The 24,792-nt window shown below is 39.0% G+C and overlaps 1 protein-coding gene across 1 annotated transcript in view; it reads left to right on the plus strand.

Moving 5' to 3' along the window:
* Nucleotides 1–22,316, plus strand: part of LOC101860584 — a gene marked incomplete in the record, with an annotated part of 125,671 nt that extends 103,355 nt beyond the window's left edge. The window contains 14 exon segments of the mRNA XM_035970672.1: nt 100–283; nt 1,389–1,483; nt 2,183–2,372; nt 3,189–3,274; nt 4,007–4,184; nt 5,030–5,124; nt 6,062–6,239; nt 6,850–6,938; nt 7,745–7,913; nt 9,006–9,100; nt 15,567–15,744; nt 17,180–17,331; nt 17,839–18,007; nt 19,226–22,316. Coding sequence (XP_035826565.1) covers nt 100–283; nt 1,389–1,483; nt 2,183–2,372; nt 3,189–3,274; nt 4,007–4,184; nt 5,030–5,124; nt 6,062–6,239; nt 6,850–6,938; nt 7,745–7,913; nt 9,006–9,100; nt 15,567–15,744; nt 17,180–17,331; nt 17,839–18,007; nt 19,226–19,263 — 1,896 coding nt within the window.
* Nucleotides 22,317–24,792: the final 2,476 nt, after the last annotated feature.

The raw sequence follows: 24,792 nt of genomic DNA on the forward strand, positions 1-24,792 counted from the left end.
CCCTGTCTCTCTCCTTCTCTGTCTCTCACACGCTCACACACACTCCCTCCCTCCCTCCCTCTCTCTCACACTGTTCCCTCCGTCAACAACTGTTTCCAGGCGACCATCAAGGAGAACCTGGACCAGCTGTGCTTCCTCCTGCCCCAGACGGTCGCCAGCGAGTGCCACCAGTTTGTGGAGCAGTACACCATCCAGATCCTACAGTACCTCGCCCAGGAGATGGAGCCCAAGAAACTCTGCACGGCGCTCAAGCTCTGCTCTCAGGCCGCCGTCACCGTCGAAGGTGAGGGGAGAGTCTGTTGCTCGTGGCGACATGTTTGTTTGTTTCTACACTCATCAGTGTTTCTGTTTATGGTTTTGAATTGCACTGCTGAATGTTTGACAGTAATAAAAATGATAATTACGTTAACAATAATGATGATGGTGATAATAATGAAAGTAATTATAAGAAGACGAATTGTTAGAATTATAAAAATAATAGTAGTTAAAATAATACAAATTATAATAAATAGTTATTAATAGTAGTTAAAATAATACAAATTATAATAAAGAGTTATTAATAGTAGTTAAAATAATACAAATTATAATAAAGAGTTATTAATAGTAGTTAAAATAATACAAATTATAATAAAGAGTATTTTAAGAGTGGCAAAAAGGTATTATCGACACCTATGATGTTAACAGTAATTTTCGGTCTAGTTGATCAAAGCATGAAGCTCACAGTTTTCCCCTCTCTTTCCCCCTTTTCTCTCCTTCATGTAAATATATACATACACTTGTGCACACACATTCTCACCAACAAACGCACACACACACATTCCCACCTTCTCAAGTGTGCACGTATATGCTCACGCACACTCACAGACGCATTCACTTACACTCACACACACACTTGATCAGTACCTCACAGGCACACATGAATAAAAGCCACAAAGCGTTCTAATTTCACATATCATGTCTCCCAAATTACGGTTGAGCACATTCTGGTAGAATATGTTGAAATTAATTATGCCCATTTGGAATAGTTAAAATGTAAAGATATAAATCCTCTTTAGGACATCATTTACCCGAAGAAAATCCTAGGTTTGTATATAAGGGAAATTGGTTTAATCAAAAAAATATAAAAGTTCAAAATAATGTGTATATGTTATTATAAAATTGCAAATAAGTAAAATTTTTACAATATTTACGAAGAATTTTGTAAACATGTGTCTGCCCTTTTTATCAATAGTTAGACAGGCCACTTATGGTATCTCCACTTTTAGCGCTTATCTTATCAAAACTGTGTTAATAGTACGGTAAAGCATCTACTCAATCCATCAATCAATCAATCTCTCTATCAGTCAATCAGTCTCCCATGTTTATTTTTCTAATATTTCTTATTTCAGAGGTGAAACCTTCTGTAGATGCTGGCCCCCTGTGCCCCCTCTGTGAATTTGTCATGTCACAGCTGGACAAAATGCTGGCTACAAATGCCACTGAGGTACAAAAATGTTTATACTGCATGCATGCTTGCCCTCACACACGCGCACACACTCGTGGTATTGAACTCACTATATGCTCTGTGCTAGGGAAAGATGCCTAAGCACTTTTCTTTTCTTGTTGTTTCCTGAAATACTTGGTTTTAAGTTGTCTTTTTGTACCAATTGCACAGTAGCAATCAACAATGACACAGGGATTGTCTATGTTTGGGGTATTGTGTGTTATTCTGATCATACATTTTTGTATTAATATATATATGTATTTATATGTTTATATTGTAACACAAATGTTCAAATTGGATCATTAAAATGGAATTATGTATTGATTGATTTACTTATTTATTTATTCATTTATTTGTACTTCTTACCTTAAAATATGCAAATCAGAAGTGAGTCCAAGGTGTTGTTGAGCAGCTCATGGTTGTTAAGATGAAAACCCATACATCTGATATTCAGTCGTTAAAGATTTTTTTTTCCCAGCACTATTGTGCCTTGTCCAGCTATAACTTTGTTTCCCATTGTCTGGTCGTCTCAGGCTGAGTGGGTGGTTGGCAGGTGCTCTGGTGTGGTTTGCTCCTTCTTTCCTATCAAACATCTATCGTCCTGATCTCTCCTCCTTCTATTTTGTGTTTGTTACTCTCTTGTAACATCTCTAGTCTATGGCACTTATATATAACTCATACTAAAAAACACTGTCTCAGGCTGAGATAGAGATGGCCCTGGACAAAGTCTGTGACATCATGCCGACCACAATCCGCAGTGAGTGCAAGAGCCTGGTGGCGCAGTACGGCAGTGTGATCGTCCAACTGTTGCTGCAAGAACTGCAGCCCAAGCACGTGTGTACCGTGCTGGGACTCTGCTCACAGACACAGGCTCAGACACAGGCTCAAAGTGAGTGCTTGTTTGTTATAAAGTTTTACACCATTTTTAAGCTCAGAAAGGCTTTTTTTAAAGTTTACACAGTGTTTGGACTCTGCTCACAAACAGAGACACGAAGCGAGTGCTTGTTTGTGTTAAAGTTTTACACCATTTTTAAGCTCAGAAAGGCTTTTTTTAAAGTTTGCACAGTGTTTGGACTCTGCTCACAGATACAGACACGAAGTGAGTGTTTGTTTTTGTTAAGGTTTTGCGGCATTTTTTAAGCTCAGAAAGTTTGTTTTCTTTTATGTGTGCGCAGTGCTAAGTCTCTGCTCGTAAAAACAGACAAAGACACAAAGTGAGTGTTTGTTTTTGTTACAGTTTTGCTTCATTTTGAAAGGTCAGGTGGGCGTTGGCGGGTGCTCTGGTGTGGTTTGCTTCTTCTTTCCTGTCAAACATCCATCGTCCTTATCTCTCCTCCTTCTTTTTTGTGTTTGATACTTTCTTGTGACACCTCTAATCTTGGGCACTTATATGGTCACTTTTGAGGACAAGTGGGCTAATCCAGATTTTGAGGGTTTCCAGAAATCTTGACCTACACCAAAAGTGGGCATTGCCCTACCTATTGGAGAAGTTTGGTTTCATTGGTGTATATTTGTTTGGTTATAGAGAAAACTCTCCTTGTCTTTTAAAGAAACTGAACAAGGGGCAAAAACTTTACCTTCAATTTTCTCAAAACAGCATTTTTTGGGGTAGCCCCCATGTGGTTAAAAGCGACCATATGACCTTATTGTGTTGCACGTGACGTAAAACACTTACTAAAACTAAAACTGAACTTTTCTGTTCCAGAAGTGAAGGTGAATGGTGAACTGTGCGTGGTCTGTGAGTTTGTGTTGACCGAGCTGGACAATACCCTCAGTGGAAACGCTACCGAGGTACGTGGTGGAGAAACTGCAATGTTTTCTTACTGCTTGAAATTTTTTCTTTAACCCTATCCATACGCCCTGGGGTCATTTTTTACCCCCGGGGTTGTATTCCTCACACATTAGAATACTTTTAGTACGAAGGTCTCTTTGAAACTTTCTCAAAAAAACATTTTGACAGACTGCTATGCGAAGCGTGTTTTACTCTCGTTAATCCGATCCGTACGCTTTGCATAGCAGTCTGTCAAAATGATTTTTTGAGAAATACTGAAAGTTTCAAAGAGATCTTCGCCCTAGAAGTATTCTAAAATGTGAAGAATACAACCCCTAGGGTACAAAATGACCCCAGGCGAACGGAAAGGGTTAAACAGGAAAATATTTCAACTACTCTGCAAAATAGGATGATGTGTCTGGAAATGTTTCCTGCTTGTTTATGATATTTATTATGTTTTTTCTATTTGAATCACAAAAAGGATCTTTTATTTCTTAAGGTCTCTGGCTTTCATTCCTTTGATGCTCATTCTGCCTCTAATTCCTATTCTTTTGAAATACTATTTGAACTTTTGTGAGTTGTTGTATGTTTGTTTTTTCAAACAAATTATATGAAGCAGTTATGGAAAAATTCTCTGACTGAAATTTAGATTAGACCACATTTTTAAAACTACAAAAAAAAAAGTTGTACATCCTGCGTAGAGGTAACAGAAGTCTTTTTATAATGCACATGCTGACTTTTGTGTATTTCAGGCTGAAATCGAAGCTGCTCTTGACAAAGTGTGTGACGCTCTGCCGGCCACGATCAGGTCGGAATGTGAGGCACTTGTAAAGCAGTACACACCGACGATCGTCAAACTGCTGGTGGAGAAACTGGACCCCAAGCTGGTGTGCACTGCTCTCGGACTCTGCTCTCAGACCCGCACGCAAGGTGAGTGATGTCTTCATCTGTGATAGGTTTTTCCTATTGTTGGCATGGTGTGTCATGATCTCCTATCCTTCCCCTTCATCTTTTACAATGTAAATATTCTCATTCGAACATGTGTGCACACATACATACAGTCACACTTACATACACACATACATTCTGATCAACACACATATGCACACACACACAATCACACTTACATACACATACACTCATAAACACACACACACACACACATAGGCACATACACACAATCACACTTTAATACACATACGCTCTCATAAATACACACACGCACTCGTGCACACACTCTCTGTGGTGTAGTGGTTAGGCACTTCGCTACAGCATGCAGGAGACCAGAGTTTGATTTCTGATTTGGGAAAATTTTATATAATCTAGTATTTCGGCGTTTCTGCTGAGATTTTGTGTCCCTCTCAGCTGGGGTTGACCCTGACAGTCGAGGTTGAAGCCTGCCTCTGAAATGATCTTGACGTAGACACTAAAACATTTACATTAAAAAAGAAAGTTTTAAAAAAACTCTGAATTATGTTCTTTTGTGCTTCTCTGTACTCCACATCTAGTGGGTGGTTGGCAGGTGCTCTGGTGTGGTTTGCTCCTTCTTTCTTATCCTTCATCTATCGTCCTTATCCCTCCTCCCTTTTTGTTTATGTTACTCTCTTGCAACACATCTATTCTTCGGCACTTTCATTACCTTATTGTGTTGCAAGTGCCGTAAAACTCTTACTAAAAAAAACAACAAAAAAAACACATCTCCTGTGCTGTTCATCGTGTTTAGAAACAAAAAGCCTACAGTGGCTGTAACTACATCTTTTTTTTTTCAATTCCAGAAGTGAAGGTGTCGGAGAAGTCCGGTAACCTTTGTGTGGTCTGTGAGTTTGTGATGACCGAGCTGGACAATATGCTGGGGAGAAATGCTACAGAGGTACGTGGCAGACGGCACGAAGGTTTTGTTGTTTCTTTCATTTTTTCCATTTTATTTGGGACACCTGAATAGACATAAGGGTCTTGAACATCTAGCTCTCACTGGCAAAATTGAGGGCAAGCGAGGCAGGGGTAGGCCCAGAACAACATACTTAGGGAATCTAAACAAATGGGTAACAGGAAAAGATCAGGGAAACGTAGCTTTTTTGAGAGCATCCGAGCAAAGGAAGGAATGGAAAACCATGATCGCTGATGTCTGTCTCAGATCTGGCACTGGATGATGATGATGATGATTTGATAGACTTGGTCTGAATTTCCATCTTCACATTTCTCTTTAAATGCTTTGAATAAATCGAATTTGAAATTTATACTGTAATAGTCCCAGGAAGTTTGTTTGGTGCAGACACTGTGGCAAGTTGGTCACTCATAGACAAAATTTACTTTACACTTTGTTTCAAGATGTCTAGGAATTTTTCCTGGTAAAAGAAAATTGCCCTGCTTTATAAAAACTTGAACATTTTTCTTTTAGTTCTAGTCCCAACAATTAGTTTTTTACTCTGTTTACTTGATTTTTAAATTTTCTTCTCTATTGCAGTTTCTTTAACTTGTATATTATGTCAATCTTACTTGGGGGTTGGGTTAGTGCGCTTGTCTACAAAGTGGAAAGCCTGGGTTCGAGCCTCGGTTTGGACACAGATTGTTTTAGCCCCCTCCTTCCCACCCAGCTGTAATGGGTACCTGACTTCAAGTTGGGGAAGTAAAGGCGGCATGGAAAAGAACTGGCCACCCTACCACAATATGCCGAAGGCCCATGAACTTGTCTCACTAACAAGGCAGTCTCTAATGTCCGGATCAGATGCGGGAACAACTTTACTTTACATTTACTTGGAAATGATGGAAGGCTTGTATAATGATCGGCTGATGTTTGTGTATTTCAGGCTCAAATAGAAGCTGCTCTGGACAAGGTGTGCGACATCTTGCCAAGTGCCGTCAGATCAGAATGTGAGGCTCTGATTGAGCAGTACGCGCCGATCATCGTCAAGTTGCTGCTGCAGAAACTGGACCCCAAGCAAGTGTGCACCAAGCTGGGACTCTGCTCTCAGACCCACACACAAGGTGAGTCAATGAACACAGCCGTGATCATTCATACTTTTTCTACTTACCCACATTCAGTCTTCTTGTTAGGCCTCTGGCAACCTTCCATTTTCTGTATGTAAACTTTCTTGATGCTGAAAAACAAGATTTTGTATTCGCACAACACGTATTGCACTGTCAAAAGGCTTATATAAATCTTTTCAAGGAATTTGGGGGGGGGGGGGGGGGGATAAACTCCAGAAGGAGAGAAAGATGTGTAGATATATTTCTCTGCTATTGTATTTTTGCACTCTCTGATCGGCGAGGTTTTGCCGCGTGTTCTCTGAAGTTGTGATATGATACAGAAAACAGTAATGAAAACAATATACCTGAATCTTTCTGAAGAGATTCTTGTTTGAAATTCCATTATTCATCACTTTGCGACCTCTGTGCTTTTTGTTCTATCTCCTTTTATTTTAACATTGAAAATGTGACTTCTTCTTAAACTCAGTCTTTGTTATTAACTGTTTTCACTGTTCTTAAAAATGGAGACAGGAGAAGAAAACACTGAAGTCGCGACTTATCTATTAGGATAAGTTTGGTAAAGGAAGAAAATGTAATTTGACATTGTCCACTTTGTATATGTTTGTAGATCTGAAGCAGTCGTCCGGGGAGGTGTGTGTCCTCTGTGAGTTCATCATGATGGAGCTGAAGAAAACCCTGAGGAGCAACGCTACCGAGGTAATGGAGGTTTTTGCTCTAGAACATTGTTTTGCCATTGTTAATTTCCCACCTAATTGCTCTCTTAACGTACCTAGTATATTTGTCTAGCATTTTTTTTTTTTCAGTCTCTTCTAGTCGAATACTTTTCCCATATTTATATAGTTTGGTTCAGAATTGTCAGTTGAGCTGTTCAGCCTTACGGTTAAAGTTCCATAGAACAATCACTACTTTCTTATATGCCTGCCTTTGTGTGTCTGGGTGACAATTTTTTATTTTATGTTTGACATGAGGAGATTGCTTTTGCTGTTTTGTCCAGCATCTATTGTTGCCGGCAATAAGAATTAATAGTGGGTGGTTGGCGAGTGCTCTGATGTGGTTTGCTCCTTCTTTCCTTTCGAACTTCTATCATCCTTATCTCCCCTTCTTCTTTTTTATGTTTGTTACTCTCTTGTAACACCACTAATCTTCTGGCGTTTATATGACCTTATGCTGTTGTGAGCACTGTAAAACCTCTACTAAAACTAAACTAAGAATTAATAGTCGGTTCAGCGTGCTTTTGATTTGTCGTCATGATTTTTTATTTTTTATGGTTTGGTACAAGTTCACCTGAAATGTTTGTGCTTTATTCATACCTAAACACTTGCATTATCAAAAACTATCGTCCATCTCTCTTCTCCTCCTTTTTGGGGTTTGTTACTCTCTTGTAACACCTCTAATCTTCAGCACTTATATGACTTTATTTTGTTGCAAGTGTCTTTAAAACTTTTACTAAAACTAAAAACGCTTCTTGCTCGGGATTATAAAAATACATTTCTATTGTGCAGGAGGCTATCAGGAAAGCTCTGGACAGCGTGTGTGGCTTACTGCCGAGTGAGCTGAGGAAGGACTGCAGGGAGTGGGTGGACCGCTACGAGAACCAGGTCGTCCAGATGCTGCTCAACCAGCTCTCACCTGGCGACATCTGCTCTGGCCTGGGACTCTGCTCCGACGCAGGTGAATATTTGTACCCATCATTTTGTTACGATATTGCCCCAACGCCGGTAAATAGATAATATGTATAATTTTGTCACAATGTTGTCCCAACTCAGTAAATATAATATGTAGCCTATATATAGCTTTGTCACAATAATGCCCCAATGCGAGTAAATATATGTAACATATAATTTGTCATGATATTGCCCCAACACAGGTAAATATATATATATAACTTTGTCACAATTTTTATAAATCATGACGACTTGCAGGGAGAATGGTTTACACTGTCTGACAGTGCATTACAGGTTCAGATAAAAAATACTGGTGTTTGTGAAGTAGTGTTTAGACACTTCACCATCGTATGTAGATGATCTGAGTTTGATTCAGTGTAGAGAACAATTTTTTATTGTGTATCTCAGTCTGTGTCGTACAGTATCCCTCTCAGCTTGGGTTGGCCCTGACAGGCAGGGTCAAAAGCCCACTGCCTAAATTATCTGAATTGTGTTGTTTTAAAAACACATACTTTTTTTTTTTTTAATAAAAAGAATATATTGATGTTGGCCATTTTTCTTGAAACTATGACAATTTTAATGTGTATACACCACCACTATCATCTGTAAACTCTCAGAATATCCTGGCTTCACAGCAACTGGAAATACTTGGAAAATACATGTACACATACCAAACATTTCAATTATTTTGGTTGTCTCGATTTATGGTCTCAGAAAGTCCCCTACTTTGAAAAAAGAATTTGCCTTTGAAAAGACACGACAGTAAACTCCTTTCCCATCAATGCTACGCCCTTCCTTGCCAAGGTCATACTCTACTTCAAATATATTTTTCTCTAGATTTTTGTCTTTTTTTTTCTTTTTCATGGAATGGTATTTTAAAGTGGTCTTTGTGATGCTTCAAAAAGTTTTCACAGAGAAGGACTGAAACGAAACAGTGAAGAATAATAGAAAGAATAACCAGTGATATGTATATATATAATGGCTAAAGAAAACAAGTAACTATTTTTTTCCCTCAGTGTCAAATGAAGTCACTCATTATTTTTGCAGCATAGATAATGTCAGCATGTTATGATTCTAGAATTCTCTTTTGTTCTTCCAGTTGCACAAGTCAAAAAATCCAAGGTTGACACTTGTGAAGTCTGCAAATTTATCATGGGAGAACTTGAGGAACTGCTGAAGCAGCAAGTCACAGAGGTAAGTTTGAGGTTGGAGCTCGATACAGTGGAGTCCGCTTAAACAAATCACGGCTAATCGGAAAACAGCTGTAAATCGAAAGAAATAGAATATCAGATTTTTTTTTCTTGTTTCAACCACTCTAAATTGAAAACGTGGCTGTTGTTGTTGTTGTTAGCGATCCAGTAGCATCTGAGCATTAACTCTTCTGCATGATGCCATTCGGTAATAGTTACATGTTTGTTCTAATTGTTGTCTTGAGGAGTAGAGGCAATTACATGTGTGGGGTAGCTTGGGAAGAAAACATCCCCTTAAATCAGTTAGCTTTCTACAGAAGAACAGATGATGTTCCTGGCTTAAATGAAAAAAAATTGGCGGTCTTGCATATTTCGGTTTATGCCACTGTTTATGTGTGCTGACACCCCTGTTTATGTGTGCTGACACCCCTGTTTATGTGTGCTGACACCACTGTTTATGTGTGCTGACACCACTGTTTGTGTGTGCTGACACCACTGTTTGTGTGTGCTGAGACCACTGTTTATGTGTGCTGAGACCACTGTTTATGTGTGCTGAGACCACTGTTTATGTGTGCTGACACCACTGTTTATGTGTGCTGACACCACTGTTTATGTGTGCTGATATAGTGTAAAGCGCATAGAGTTTGCTGTTGAGCGGGAGTATGGGCTTCACAAATGCTATTTATTATTATTATTATTACTAAGTTAACCTGAATTGCTTACAAGAGAGTGATAGAGATGAGAGGGGTACGTTCGATAAAGAGATGAAAACTTGATAATATTCAAGTCTTGCTCACAAGACGTCAAAAAAAGACATTTCACTGCATTTGACCCTGAAGGGGAGCAGAAACATTTCATCAGCTAGCTGTTCACATGGACTGGACCCCAAAAAAATTTTCTTTTTTTTAAATATATAAATTCAATTTTTTTAAAACAAACTATATAAAGATAAGCAATCAGAGAGTTATGCCTTTAAAAAAAAATTCGAAGTGAACAAAATCTGTGGTATTGGCTGCATCTGCTCAAGAAATATTTTGTCAAAATAAATGTGCTCAATGTTAAGGAAAAAAAGCAAAACAAAAAAGATATGCAATGTAGCTACAAATGGGAGGCAGCGTGGTGGAATCAGGCTCTCCTCAAAATAATCAAAGTAAAGAAACTTGCTTTTTTCCGCAGATTTGTGAATTTTTATCAAAATTTTGTTTTTTGGCTCAGCACCTTTCATGCCCAATAAAGAACTCATTTCTGTGTTGATTTTTCTGAAAAACGTTGATTAAAGGCACAAAAAAATGTAACTTTTCAGTTACCACGGACTCTTAAGCTAAGGGAAAAAACTAATCTTTGGCGGCCATTTTCTCTCTAATTTTACTTCAGAAAACAGGTGACCCCACCTCCTTCATTCCCAAATATCTCGACTTGTATTCAAGATAAATGGATATTTTTTTCAACAAAATAAAGACAAGTGAACAAGCTTTAAGATGATACCAATAACTCTACATGCTCAAAAATTGACGAGAGCCTGATTCCACCACGCTGCCTCACAAACATTAAATAAACAAAAGTTTTTTTTGTTTCTCTCCTGTTGTTGTTGTTGTTGTTATCGATCCAGCAACATCTGGGCTCTCGCCCTTCTGTCCAATGCCATGTAGTGATAAGTGCAGGTTTGCTACAGTTGCTGTAATGTTCCATAGAGTGTGTTGTCTATGTTAGGTCTCGGAGGGAGAAGGGTAGCTCTGATGTCATTTAGGGCTGTGCAGTGGAACAGGTGATGATCCACAGTCTCATATGCATAGTCACACAAGGGACACATTGGGGGAAGTTTTGGGTATATTCTGTTCAGGTGGAAGTTGAGCTGTATATGTTCTGTTCGTAGGCGGAAGATCGTGTCTGTTTCTTTCTGTGTATGTGATTGATATTGTCATTCCTTTTTGTTGTGGATTCTCTCCTGAAAATGTTTACTTTCTTTGCATAGAACAGTTAGATAGATTCCTGTTAGACAGATTCCTGTTACATAGATTCCTGTTACATAGATTCCTGTTAGATAGATTCCTGTTAGATAGATTCCTGATGACATCACTCTGTTTCAATCTGACCTGAAGGGGAGAGAAAACATTTGGAGTTTTCTCATTTCTCATAATCACATGATGAAATGTAACAGCCTGTGCTTAGGTTTTGTCCCATGCTTAGGTTTTGTCCCGTGTAATACAATTAATGTAGATGAGATTATAATGTGAGCAATGAAATTACTCATTCCTTTTTTAACCTTTACTGCAAATGGCTTTTTTTTAAACCTCACTTCCCTCAGACCTAGATAAAACCAGAGTCCTTGACCTTAAAGACATTTGGATAGATTATAGTAAAAATACCTGGCCTGGGTTGAGGTGGTAGGCGCCCTTTGAGGGAAATATACATACACGATAGGGCTGGGGGAATGAGAACTCGCGAGGGAAATTTGCGTGACTGTGGCTGTAAGGATTAAAAACTAGTTTTGTCTCACTTATCGCTTTATTATTTTTTTTTATTGTTCCTGTCAAACCATCTGTTTAACTAGGGCATTATTTACCGGTGTCCCTAATGTAACGGTATGGTTATTCTTCGTATTACGTAAAAGACATGACTTCAATTTTCATGAGCGGCAGTTGAATTTTGTTCTGGCCGACTGTTTTTATTGAGTGTGTGCATCTTTTTTTGCTACTTATCATGCTGTGTCACACGCTGCCTATGGGTGGTTGGCAGGTGCTCTGGTGTGGTTTGCTCCTATCCTGTCAAACATCTATCGTCTTTATCCCCCCCCCCCCTTTATTTTGTTTGTTGCTCTCTTGTAACACCTCTAATCTTCGGCCCTTTTATGACCTTGTGTTGCGAGTGCCATAAAACACTTACTAAAACTAAAAACTAAAACAAGCTGCCTCAGTCAGCCTTTACAAGCAGCCTGCCTCCTAAATGAAGTTAATTGTCTTTATCAAGATGTAAAGAATTGTCTTTGCCACTATTGCTGTTATTATTATCCTTAGATAAGCTTTGTACTTTCCACTACGTTGTGAAAGTTCCACTCCCTTATTTTTATTTTAAAAATTTTTATTGCTGTCTTTCTGTAGAGACTACATGGTCCCTCAATGTCACACCAAAGTAGTCATTTATAGAAATTCATTAATGCTGTATCTGTTTTATGTTTTTGAACATCCTTCAAAGTTGCGACAGATGAACTTGATCCTGTCTCCTGCTGACTCTGACTGCGTATTCTGAGTTTATTTTAGCTCTTAGTGAATCAAATGTGTTACTACCCCCCGGGGCGGTGCTACTGATTGAAGTGTCTTTTGGCCATTCCCAAAGGGGGGACATTAACCTGTTCTTATGCACTGTAGAAAAATGGGCTGATTCATCAATGTCATGCTCACAACTGTGCCTGAACTGCAACAGGAAACTGATGCTTTTTTTTTCCTAATCCTTGCTATCGTCATTTTTCCTCTTCTTATTTTTTATGCTTGTCACACTCTTGTGATCCACTATTCCCGGGATGCCTTGATAGTCGAAGCAGATTTCGAGCTGTTGAAGCTAGAGAGGTGAGCAGAGTAAGCCTGATTCCCTGTAAGAGCTTCTCTGTTGACCTCCACCCCTTGGCGCTCATATGACCTTATGCAGTTGCGAGCACTGTAAAATCTCTACTAAAACTTTTTTTTAAACTACATTTGTTATGGTTTACCAGGTAGATCTACTACTATTTCATCACACACAACTCCCCCCCCTTTTTTTTTAAAAAGTGTTTTGCTAAGTACAGCTGATGTAGAGAAACAATTTTCCGAATAAATGTCACCTTGTTGAAGGTGGGATGGGGGCACATTGTGTTTAGTCACAGTAACAGATGTGTTAAATGAGGGGGCTTTTTCACTCCATCACGGTTCAGTGCACTGAGAGAGGGCTTTGTTTTCCTGTAGAAAATGCACACATCAAACGCTTGAAAGGCAGTCTATTGTGATGGCCTCCATAAATATTTTATTTTTGTTACTGTAGCTTTCATCAAAGAAGGGAAAGTGTGTGACATATTATGACCATTATGTAGGTTTGGTGGTAAAATTGTAGATTAATGAGAAATGATGCTTGAAATGACAGTAAGTGGCTACTTCTTGAGTCTATAAAGTTTAGTTGTCTGTCATAATGCTTCTGCTCTCAAGTGTTTAATGCAAAGTTTCTGTCCTTTCTGTCAGGTGCCTTATTTAAATTCCCACATTTCATTAAAAGGATGCGTAGAGTCAGGCAGCTGTTCATTATTGTACTAAGCCCAAAACTTTGTACATTTTTAATTTATAAAATTTTAATAGTTTTTTTTTAAGTTGTTTTTTTTTAATGCAGTTTCTTAATCTGTAGTATTGTTTGCATGTGGCCAAGAAATATTTCGCAGAAATTCAAAATTATTATGTTGAAAAAAGGGCTCAAAAATACATAATGCAGGTACAATTGTGTTAACCCTAATAGCACCTGGCTAGTTTTAACCCTCTCTTTCTTCTGGCGCAGGTATTTTATACTGGAGTCTTTTTAACTCCTCAGGCCTAGCTAACACTGGATGTGTTTGCAATTTCAAATTTGGGGGTTTTTTGTTTCCAACATTGAGAAAAATTTAGATGCGAGTTTTGTTTGACAGTTTATTACATGTAATCAGACAAAAAATTATTATTTTCCGAGACAATTTGGATAGATTATGCTAGAAATATGTAACTGGGTTTCAGGTGGGGAGGTCTTTTTAACTCCTGAGGCCACTGGATGTGTTTGCAATTTAAAAATTGTGGGGGTTTTTGTTTCCAACATTGAAAAAAAATTTCAACGCAGGTTTTGTTTGACAATTAATTAATAAGACAAAAAATTATTATTTTCCGAGACAATTTGGATAGATTATGGTAGAAATATGTAACTGGGTTTCAGGTGGGGATGCGCAGTGGGGCCCTGTGGGGGAAATATAAGGGACAGGGTGTGGGGGAAATATAAGGGACAGGGTGTGGGTGTGGGGGAAATATAAGGGACAGGGTGTGGGGGAAATATAAGGGACAGGGTGGGACAGGGTGTGGGGGAATATAAGGGACAGGGTGTGGGGGAAATATAAGGGACAGGGTGTGGGGAAATATAAGGGACAGGGTGTGGGGGAATATAAGCGACAGGGTGTGGGGGAAATATAAGGGACAGGGTATGGGGAAATATAAGGGACAGGGTGTGGGGGAAATATAAGGGACAGGGTGTGGGGGAATATAAGCGACAGGGTGTGGGGAAATATAAGGGACAGGGTGTGGGGAAATATAAGCGACAGGGTGTGGGGGAAATATAAGGGACAGGGTGTGGGGGAAATATAAGGGACAGGGTGTGGGGGAATATAAGGGACAGGGTGTGGGGGAAATATAAGGGACAGGGTGTGGGGAAATATAAGGGACAGGGTGTGGGGGAAATATAAGGGACAGGGTGTGGGGACAGGGTGTGGGGGAAATATAAGGGACAGGGTGTGGGGGAAATATAAGGGACAGGGTGTGGGGGAAATATAAGCGACAGGGTGTGGGGGAATATAAGCGACAGGGTGTGGGGAAATATAAGGGACAGGGTGTGGGGGAAATATAAGGGACAGGGTATGGGTGTGGGGGAAATATAAGCGACAGGGTGTGGGTGTGGGGGAAATATAAGCGACAGGGTGTGGGGGAACGAGAACTCTATGTGGCAAACAAAGGCCACTGGGGCTGTAAAGGTTTACAGAACTAAACAGTTGTTTTTTTGTCTCGCTCCTGAAAAACTTTTTCTTTCTGGCTAAATCCATTTTGAACAGCTTGCTGGCAATAAGCATGTTAATGAGGATAATTGTTAGTGTACCATCAAATAGACAAATAGATGCAGATGTGTTCTTCTTTTGAAGTTTAAAGACTTGTCAAGAAGATTTCATCATTGAAAACTTGCCAATGGTAATTTGTTATGTTCATTGTCATTTGATTTAAGCTTGGATTTTTTTCTAGACCGTCTCTACATGTCTTCCTTATTTGTCAGGTTTGTCCTGACGAGGTTCAGAGATTTCACCTTTACCGGAATCTGTGATGTAGTGGTTAGGTACTCGCTGTCACACACAAACACCAGAGTTCCATTCCTGAGTGGGGGAAATTCTTATTATTTCAGTATTTTTGCAGGGATGTAGCCTTCCTCTCAACCCAAGTTGGTTCTGACAGGCAGGGTCACAGTCACAGCCCGTCTCCTGAATGATCTAAAATGTGTTGATGGGGGCATTAAAAAAACCTACTTTAAAAAAAGAGAAGTTACCATACCTTTGGTTTCTGTATAGAGTGCATTTGTGTGTTGATGCTGTTGTTATCGATCCAGAGATGCACAATCTTTGTATATTCATGTTCTGGTATATCCACCCAAAATTTCCCTTGTGGATCAGTAAAGTTTATCTTATCGTATCTCATCTTATTTTATCTTATCTCTCATGTTTGTTTTCTTGCCAGGCGGGAGTTGAAAAGTTCCTGGACGGTGTTTGTGACCAGCTGCGTACCGACTGGCAAGCCCAGTGCAAGGACCTGGTCACTATGTACGCCCCGGCCATCATCGAGTACATCAAGAAGGGGCTGGACCTCAAGGGCTTCTGCTCCTTTGTGGGTCTCTGCCCAAAAACTGGGAGTAAAGGTGGGTACGATTAGATAAAACAGCTAGAAAAGGATGCACAGGACAGGCTTCGCTGGAGAAATGTTGGCCTATGCTCCACTGGGAGTTAAAAAGGGCAAGAGAGAGAGAGAGAGAAGATTAGATAAGACTGCCGTCTTCGGAAAAAAGGACGAACGTCAGAAATTTGGTCATATAGAGATATCGATACCATGTGAAAGAGCATGAAAAGCTGCATCTTTTGAACCAGTGGCCATTAGATTTAGAGATGTTCGAATACTTTATTAGGGTTTTGGAAGTATCGTCATAATTTTTTCTTTTTAATTTATTTTATATTTTATGAAAGAAAGACGAATATCCGGTCCTACTGTGAAAAAAGGACGAATACCGAGAGGTTCGCCCTCAGCTGTATATTGGCAAGCGAAAAGGAAAAATTGTTTACGAAAAAGCGACGAATATACCAATATTCGTCCTTCTTCGCCAAAACAAGCCTACGTTACAATGCCACAGGTCTTATGATGAAATACCAAAAGGCTCAAATCCTGGCATATCCGGCGTTGATCCCCGCAGTTTCAAGTGTATTGCACGCAGTAAGACAACAAGCACCACTGCTTGTGTACACTCATCAGAATTTGAACCCCGTATCTTTGGCTCCGCCGGCAAAGCACTATTAAATAACAGTCTGGAGCCCCAAAAAACTTACATAAAACCAGACGAACCTCAAATATCACAGAAACAAAAAATCCAGGACGTTACTATTTGACACCGTAGGGTGAAAGAAAGACGAATATCGCTGTTCGTCCTTTTCCCATAAAAAGCTAACTAAAACGTCATCAATCTGTTATGAAAGAATGACTTTTGTCTTCTCTCACAAAATTGTGTTGATATTTCCGAACAAAATTTTAACTACAAGTACATAATTGCACCATCCTTCCTCCTGAAAAAAAATCAAGTTAAAAATAAAATAAAAAACCAATTTGACAAATAAATTTGATTTTTTAGCCCTCCTGGAAAATGAGTATGTTGCGATATTCGTCCTTTTTCCCCAAAACAGCAGAAGACAAGATGACATAATACTTTATTGTCCATATTGGAAATATTTCGTGGCTTTACAGAAATGGTCAAAAAACACAGCGACTGCTCAGTGGAAGACTCAGTCAAATGTCACTTTTCTAAATGGTGTATAGCGAAGACTTACATTTAGCATTTGATGATGATTTTCTTAGTTATGTTAACAAAAGGCTTTTTGCTACTTTGATGTGGTAACTCAAATTTTAGTGATTCATTTGTTGGATGCACCAGTATTCCTTTATTAGAAATATTTTTCGTTAGAAATGAGCAGTAACTTTTCAGAAATGTGGATTCATTTTTCTGGAAAAGAACAATGAAATTAAGGGATCAGAGAATTATGCTTTTTAATAAAAACTACTAGTGAACAAAGTTATTTCCACTGATGTAGCATATTTCTCCACAGAGAGGACAAAGTCTCTGATGTTTGAGTCAGAGCGTGTCGTGGAAACAGCCGGCCAGCCCGAGGTGATGAAGTACTGCAGCATGTGCAAGCTGGCCCTGTACGAGGTGCAGAATGTCATGTCTCATCCACGGGGACAGGTCAGTCGGAGGACGTACTGCCTCCTCACAGATTTTACACTCCTCTGTTTTTTGTTGGGTTTTTTCTATGACTTTCACGTTTCTTTCCTACAGTAAAAGCACTAACGAGGGTTATTTTTTGTATCAGTGCATTTTCTAATAAAAAAGGTTTACCTGATTGTGAAGGAGATTTATTTTAAAACATAATTATGATTTTCTTGATATTGAAAGCATTAAATTATTCATCTACATGCCATTTCTCGGTCTGAATATGAAAGTTGAAATACGAACATATAGAATCTAGTAAAAAGAAAACCAGAAATGTCAGACAAGGGCTGGCTGTTTTCTTTTTTTTACTTTCTTGTCAATTCATGAAGGGCTCCTTTCTCTGTTTTCTCTCCTTAATTGACAATACTTGTTGTTGTTGTTGTTCTTATCGATCCAGCTCTTGCCCTTTTGTCCAACTGACAATACTTAGACAAAGTGTAAAGACTAACTGTGTCTTTGTTTCTGTGTTTGGTTTCTCAGGCTGAAGGAAAGAAGATTTTGTACAAGATGTGTGCCTCTCTGCCGAAGGAACAAGCCGTGTGCAAGGCAATGGTGGACGCCGAGTTTCCTTTTATTGTGAAGGAGATTGCAAATTTCAGATTCCCGATTTCCTTCTGCCAGAAAATCAAACTGTGTGAGCCTCCAAGAGGTGAGGAGTGATTTTCTTCTTTTTTTTTCCCTTTTAATCATTTGTTGGGGTCGCAGCTGAAAGGTTGTGGATTCGAACCCATCAGGGGCCCAAGGTAAGGTTCTTGGGAAAGGCACTTCGCACACATGTTCCTCACTTCTCCCAAGTTGGAATGGGTCCCCGGCTGTAGACTGTGACAGATCTTGTTTGGTTGTTATTGCTTGGGCTGTGCTCAATCGGCTGCTTGCGCTGTAAAAATTCCTTGGAAGTCGAGAGTGTTTGTTAGTTTCTAGGGTCTGTTGAGGTAATAATATAGATTGTAAAGCCTATAGAGCTGACTGTTTAGCAGGAATATGCTCGGTGCAAATGCTATTTATTTTTACTATTATAATTTGTAAATTCATCCTCATCGTAAGAGAGCTGTGACATGTCAAGACAAGGTGAAGCAAGGGTCTGGAGATACAGTGGCTTAATTGTTTTAACAAAAGAAGAGAAGATAGGTTGATCCCTCCTTTCAACTTTATTTTCAAAATATATGTGAGGCAGCATGGTAAAACCAGGCACTCGTCAAAATAATGAAATTGAAGAAACGCATTTTTCTGCCTGTTTGGTCATTTTTATTGAATTTTTGTTTTTTGGCTTAACACCATTGTTATCCAATTAAAAACACATTTCTGGGTGGATTTTACTGAAAAATGTTGATTGAAGGCACAAAAAAATGTACGTTTTCAGTTTCCACGGACTGTCAAGCCATGGAAACAACCAAACTTTGAGGGCCATTTTCTCGCTGATTCTATCTTTGAAACCAAGAGACCCCACCTTCTTCAATCTCAAATATCGTGACCTCTGTTCGAGGATAGATGGGCATTTTTTTTTCACCGATAACATGACAAGTGAACAAGCTTTAAGATGATACCAATGAGTCCACATGCCCCAAATTTGACGACGGCCTGATTCCATCACGACGGCCTGATTCCACCACGACGTTACGTATTATGTTGTTGGGTTGTAGTTTACGGCAATCAGCATGACAATGGATACAATGACTCCAGAACGGTGAACAAAGAGGAGACCACGCAAGAACACCCGCCAATTACCCAATTATATTTTGATGCTGATTTATCAACTGTTTAAATGTATTTTAGTAATTGTTAAAGATTTTTTTGTTGAGACTTGTTTTTGTTTTCTTCTTGCATTTTCTTCTCAGTAGGTGACCCAGTTTTTACTTTCTCTCCTCAGATACAAATGACTTCCCAATGAAAGTGCCCACCTTTTGAGTGTGTCAGCGACAGAACGTACAACGCAACAGGTGTCATATTTATATGTATATGCAATGTCTTCATCTTCCTTCTAGGCTTTCCTATTGTTTAGTAAGGGACGGGGTGGGAAGGGGGGAGGGGGGGGGGAGTGATGGAACAGGGGGACGGGTTGATGTCAAATGGGATTTTGTGATACTCGCGCACTGATATTATGGTGCTGTTCCAATGCACGTGATTGGCCCGTTGTGTCAGGCTTTTGTCTATAGTATGGTCTCGATTATCACCCGTTTCTTTCCCCGTTTCCTTGATTTCAAATTTTCAATTTATGTCTTTGTACTTGGTAAACGTAAAGTACCAATGTACAAGAGCTTTTCAAGTGTGTTGTGCGTTTAACCTTGTTTCAGTGTAAGTTTTTCGGGTTTATTTTTGTATCGCTTTCCTTTTTGCTTTACTTAGTAGTACATTTTAGTCATTGAGATGAATGAGACTGTTCACTGTGGTACATCTGTAAGGCTGGTTCTTCAGAACATTTGGCATGTGTGAAGTGAAGGTCATAAGCTTTAGTTATAAAGGTGTGTGTGTGTGCAATCAATCCCCTTTGTTATGGCATGAGAGAGGCTTGTTTTTTCACAAGACTTTGTTGATGTCGCGTATACATTTAGTTCCTGTACACTTCTTGAGACCCTTCATGATCACATACTTTTGGGGAGCGTATAGTTTCTTCTCTCAACAACGGCCCTACAAGCCAGCTGCAGTTTATGTTTTTCATTTCGTAAGTCTCAGGTCACTTTGGGTAACATATTTTGTGCCGGCTTGCTTTGTTCGAACTGAATTATTGCGCTCTAATTGAAAGTAGCCTTTCTGTATTGTTACTGCCGTCATTTTCAGGGCTTGAAAAAAAATGTGTTATCTTGTACTAAAAAAAGGCAGCTCCTTGAATATTTAATTTATAAGGAAATTGAGCTAGTCACAAAACTGACTGATGAAAGAGTTAGTGGAAAGTATAGAAGTTTCAACTGTTCCATCAGGTGTTTATGTCTATTTGCGTAAACTCTCTTGTGCATAAAGAGTGAAAATAGGGACAAATGACGTACTGTATCATTGAAAAAGTGTTGCAGGGTAAATTCACCAAAAGAAGCCAAAGTTACCTTGTGTTTATTTTGTTATTTTCAAGAACTCTTTAGTTTAAACCTGTATGGTTAGTTTTGTCTTCAAGAACAGCCTTGATGAGTGCTTTGTTATTTGAAAATGATAGTTTTGTAACTTCTTGTGCTTTAATAAATACATTCCATGTGCAAGACTGTAACGTGACGACGTACTTTGCGTCAGTTTCCCCTCTATGTATAGTACTACAACAGAGTACCTTGAATGTGTGCGTCTCGTCATTCCAGTCGTGTGTTTGAGATCAAGTCGGCGCTCCCTACTTTACTCTCTAGCTGTCGCTAACACATAACCTGTGGTGCCAGGGGTAAATTGTGGATATGATTTCACCATGCTTTATTGGAGAATGCTTGAGAACAGGCAAACCAAGCAAGAAAAGGCTATTAACCTAAACATTTTGAGAAAGTGTAATGTAAGTCAAAAGTGGGGAAATAAAGCTCATTTTTAGAAGGAGTTAAAAGGGTTGGCATTATTTTTTTTTTTACGAGTAACGTAACTGAAATAGCAACTCAAATGAAAACTTACGGACGATTTACTCGAGTGTTGACATTTCGAGAGTTTTAAAAAATCTATCTGTTACTATTAAAGGATGGTGTACTTGTTTACTCTGATTTTTTTTAAGATATTCTGTTCAAATTTTCAAAGGAATCCAATTTTTAGCATATTTTTCCATATATTTCTTTTAATCTTTACATATAGGCTACCGGTACAAAATCATTTACACTCCGCTGTAGTCTTTTTACTTTTTAAGGTTAGAGCTACGGCTGTCAGGGTCATGGGTATTTGATGACAATCTGTGAAAGTAAGTTATATATATATATATATATCTGGAGAAGGTCTTTCTTTCAAGTACTGTTTTTCTGGCAGATCAATTTTTTATCACGATTGGTTGCCAGTCTTGTAATACTTTTGTTTTGTCGGAATGATACTAGTAGCACGTTTTTAACTTTATGAAAGTTGCTCGTTTTTAATTGTGTACACTGTTGTTGTCCAAGATAAGCTTTTGCTGGTGTAGAGAGAGAGCGTAAGACTCACTGTACTTTTGAAAAGTAATGCTCTAAATATAAAGTATTTTGCACTGAATTATTTTCTTTTTGTAAGCCTTTGTATATTGACGTTGGGTAATGAAGTGGCTAATACTAATGATGCATCGTGGGAGGAGTGGGTAGTCATGGCAACAGTGTAATTATATCAAGCTTAGGAGCATCGAAACATGTTGTAGTCGAAGGATTACATATTAATTATGACAGTGAATCCCGGTTGGGTGTTTTTTTTGTAAAATGAAGTGGTATTATGATACTAGTATTACATGTTATAATCTGGTGTTTTTTGTTTATGATGAAGTGTGCTTGAAAAGTTACTCTCATTTTGTAATACGAGCTTACTTGCTTGTATGTGTGTCGTGTGAATGAAACATATGTTATCTAATGGTATGTCAAAGAAAAAAACATGTACTTGTTCCCTTTCTTCATTCAAATCTGTTTTGTCAAATATTTTTGTGACTCTTTCTGTGGATTTACTTCCATGCTCATGACTTTTTGATGTGTGTATTCGACTTTGTAATATTTAACCCCTGTTCTGCCGTAAGCTGACGAAGCGCCTTTTTTTTTCTTCACAGCAGTTTCGAGAAAAAGAGGGGGAGGGGGGGGGGGGGGTGGTTCAGCGTAACCATTTCAAAATAGAGTCATTCCGAAATTTTAATTTGAATTTATTCAAAAACTAGTCACTGTTTCACTTTGATTTGTTTTCACACACGTAAGGTTGCTGATCGAGACTTCCGATTAAGCAAATAAAAAATTATGGCGTCAAAATGAAAAAAAAAGGCATTTTATCAACTTATGGCAGTGTTGTGTAAATGTTCGGAGAAAATTTTCTGAGTCATGAGATTAAACTACTTTTTTGTACCACAAGTACAGTGTTCTTCTTGCTTTTGTCTCGCTTACTTATTGTTGTTGTTAGCGATCCAGTAGCATCTGAGCGTTAACTTTTCTGCATGATGCCATTCGTTAATAGTTGCATGTTTGTTCTAATTGTTGTCTTGAGGAGTAGAGGCAATTAGATGTGTGGGGTAGCTTGGGAAGAAAACATCCCCTTAAATCAGTTAGTTTTCTACAGAAGAACAGATGATGTTCCACTGTCTCTGAGGGGTAGTCACATAGTGGGCAGGCAGCAGACTGCTTTACTCCAATTCGGTTGAGATGTTGGTTGAGGGGTACATGTTGTGTTCTAAGTTGGACGATTATGGATTGATCTCCCCTCCTCAACTCATTGATTGGATCTTTGACCAGTGGTTTATTCATGTGGCCATACATCCTCCTTCCTGTCGTACCTGTGGCCCAATCATTCATCCAGTCTTCCTTGAAGTTTGACTTGATCATTTGGCAGCAGGTGGTGTAATTCGTAGGAATTTCAGGCTGAGGGAGGCTAGCTCCTTTCTTTGCCAGAGCATCAGCTCTTTCATTTCCCGGTATCCCAGTGTATCTTACTTATTAAGAGCATTTTTAGAGAATATGTAGATTTTTTGTCAGAACAGAATCTATTGTTGTGGGTGGTTGGTGGGGGCTCTGGTGTGGTTTGCTTCTTCTTTCCTATCAAACATCTATCGTCCTTATCTCTCCTCCTTCTTTTTTGTGTTTGTTACTCTCTTGTAACATCTCTAATCTTCAGCTCTTATATGACCTTAGTGTGTTGCAAGTGCTTTAAAGCACACATACTTAAACAAAACAAAGAATCTGCTGTTTATCATATGTTGCTACTTGTGTTTGTAAGGCGCTCCTTTCTTATCGAAACATCTTTTGTCATTACCTTTCACTTTCTTTGTCTTTGTCTTTTTTTTTTCCATCTAGAAGCAAATTGCTCTCTCTATGTAAACTATGAAAAGAGTAAAAAGTATTATATACGTAGACAAATGCAAAGAAGAGGCTGTATTAAACATTGATAGTGGGTGGTTGGTGGGTGCTCTGGTGTGGTTTGCTTCTTCTTTCCTATCAAACATCTATCATCCTTATCTCCCCTTCTTCTTTTTTATTTTTGTTACTCTCTTGTAACACCTCTAATCTTCTGGCACTCATATGACCTTAAGCAGTTGCGAGCCCCTTAAAACCTTTACTTTACTAAAACTAAAAACAATGAGAAGAGTAAAAAATAGTACATGTATATATACATAGACAAATGCAAAGAAGAGGCTACCCCTCGGGGCAGTGCCTCAGACTGAAGTGTCTTTAGGCCATTCCCAAAAGTGGGGGGGCATATCTCGTTCAAGCATAGAAGAATTGTAAATGAGCTGATTCATGTCACGCTCATAACTGTGCTTGGTCTACTACATGTATTGTCATTTTCCTCTACTTCTTTTGTATGTTTGTCACTCTTTTGTGACCTGCTATTTTGGGGTGCCTTGATAGTCGAAGCAGACCTTGTGCTGTTGAAGTTAGAGAGGTGAGCAGTCTAAGTCTGATTCCCTGTAAAGACCTCTGTTGACACCCACCCCTTGGCGCTCATATGACCTTATGCAGTTGCGAGCGCCGTAAAACCCTCTACCATAAAAAAACAAAAAAACATTGATAAGGAGGAGATGGAAAGAGTGAGCAGTATGTTGGGGCGATGACTGAGGCAAATGAGAAAACAACCACCACAGAGATTATAAACAGAGAATCGCAGTCACAACATCGAAACTCAAAAAGATGACATCTATCAGGCAAGGACAATGCAAAGAGTGGGTGTGCAATGGTATATGTGAGGCAGCGTGGTGAAATCAGGCTCTCGTCAAAATAGTCAAAGTCAAGAAACTGGCATTTTTCCGCAGGTTTGGGAATTTTAAAAGAATTTTTGTTTTTTGGCTCAACACCTTTCACGCCCTTTAAAGAACACATTTCTGTGTGGATTGTGCGGAAAAAACGTTGATTTAAGGCATAAGAGATGTAAATTTTTTTAGTTTAGATGGGCTCTCAAGTTTAGGAAATAACTCAACTTTGGCGGCCATTTTCTCACTAATTTTACCTCTGAAACCAGACCACCCCACCTCCTTCAATCACCAATATCTTGACTTCTAACCAAGATAAATAGATATTGTTTTCACCAAAAGCAAGGCAAATGGACAAGCTTTAAGATGATACCAATAACTCCATATGCCCCGAAATTGACGAGAGCCTGATTCCACCGCGTCATGACACATACTTTTCCCCGCTGCGGTGTGTGGATATGATGCATGGATCATCAATGAACAAGATATGAAAAGAATTTTTCGCGCTTATCCGAGAAGGCTGGGTGTTTTATATATTATGTATTACCTACACTAAGACCAGGGGTGTGGCTGAAAGACAGCAGTGAGAAGGAGCAGTGGAAAGAGGAGTTAAAGTAAAGGCGAGAGAAGGCCGAGGTTGGATGAAG

This window comes from Aplysia californica, unplaced genomic scaffold (genome assembly GCF_000002075.1).
Source record: "Aplysia californica isolate F4 #8 unplaced genomic scaffold, AplCal3.0 scaffold00304, whole genome shotgun sequence".
Classification (NCBI taxonomy): domain Eukaryota; kingdom Metazoa; phylum Mollusca; class Gastropoda; order Aplysiida; family Aplysiidae; genus Aplysia; species Aplysia californica.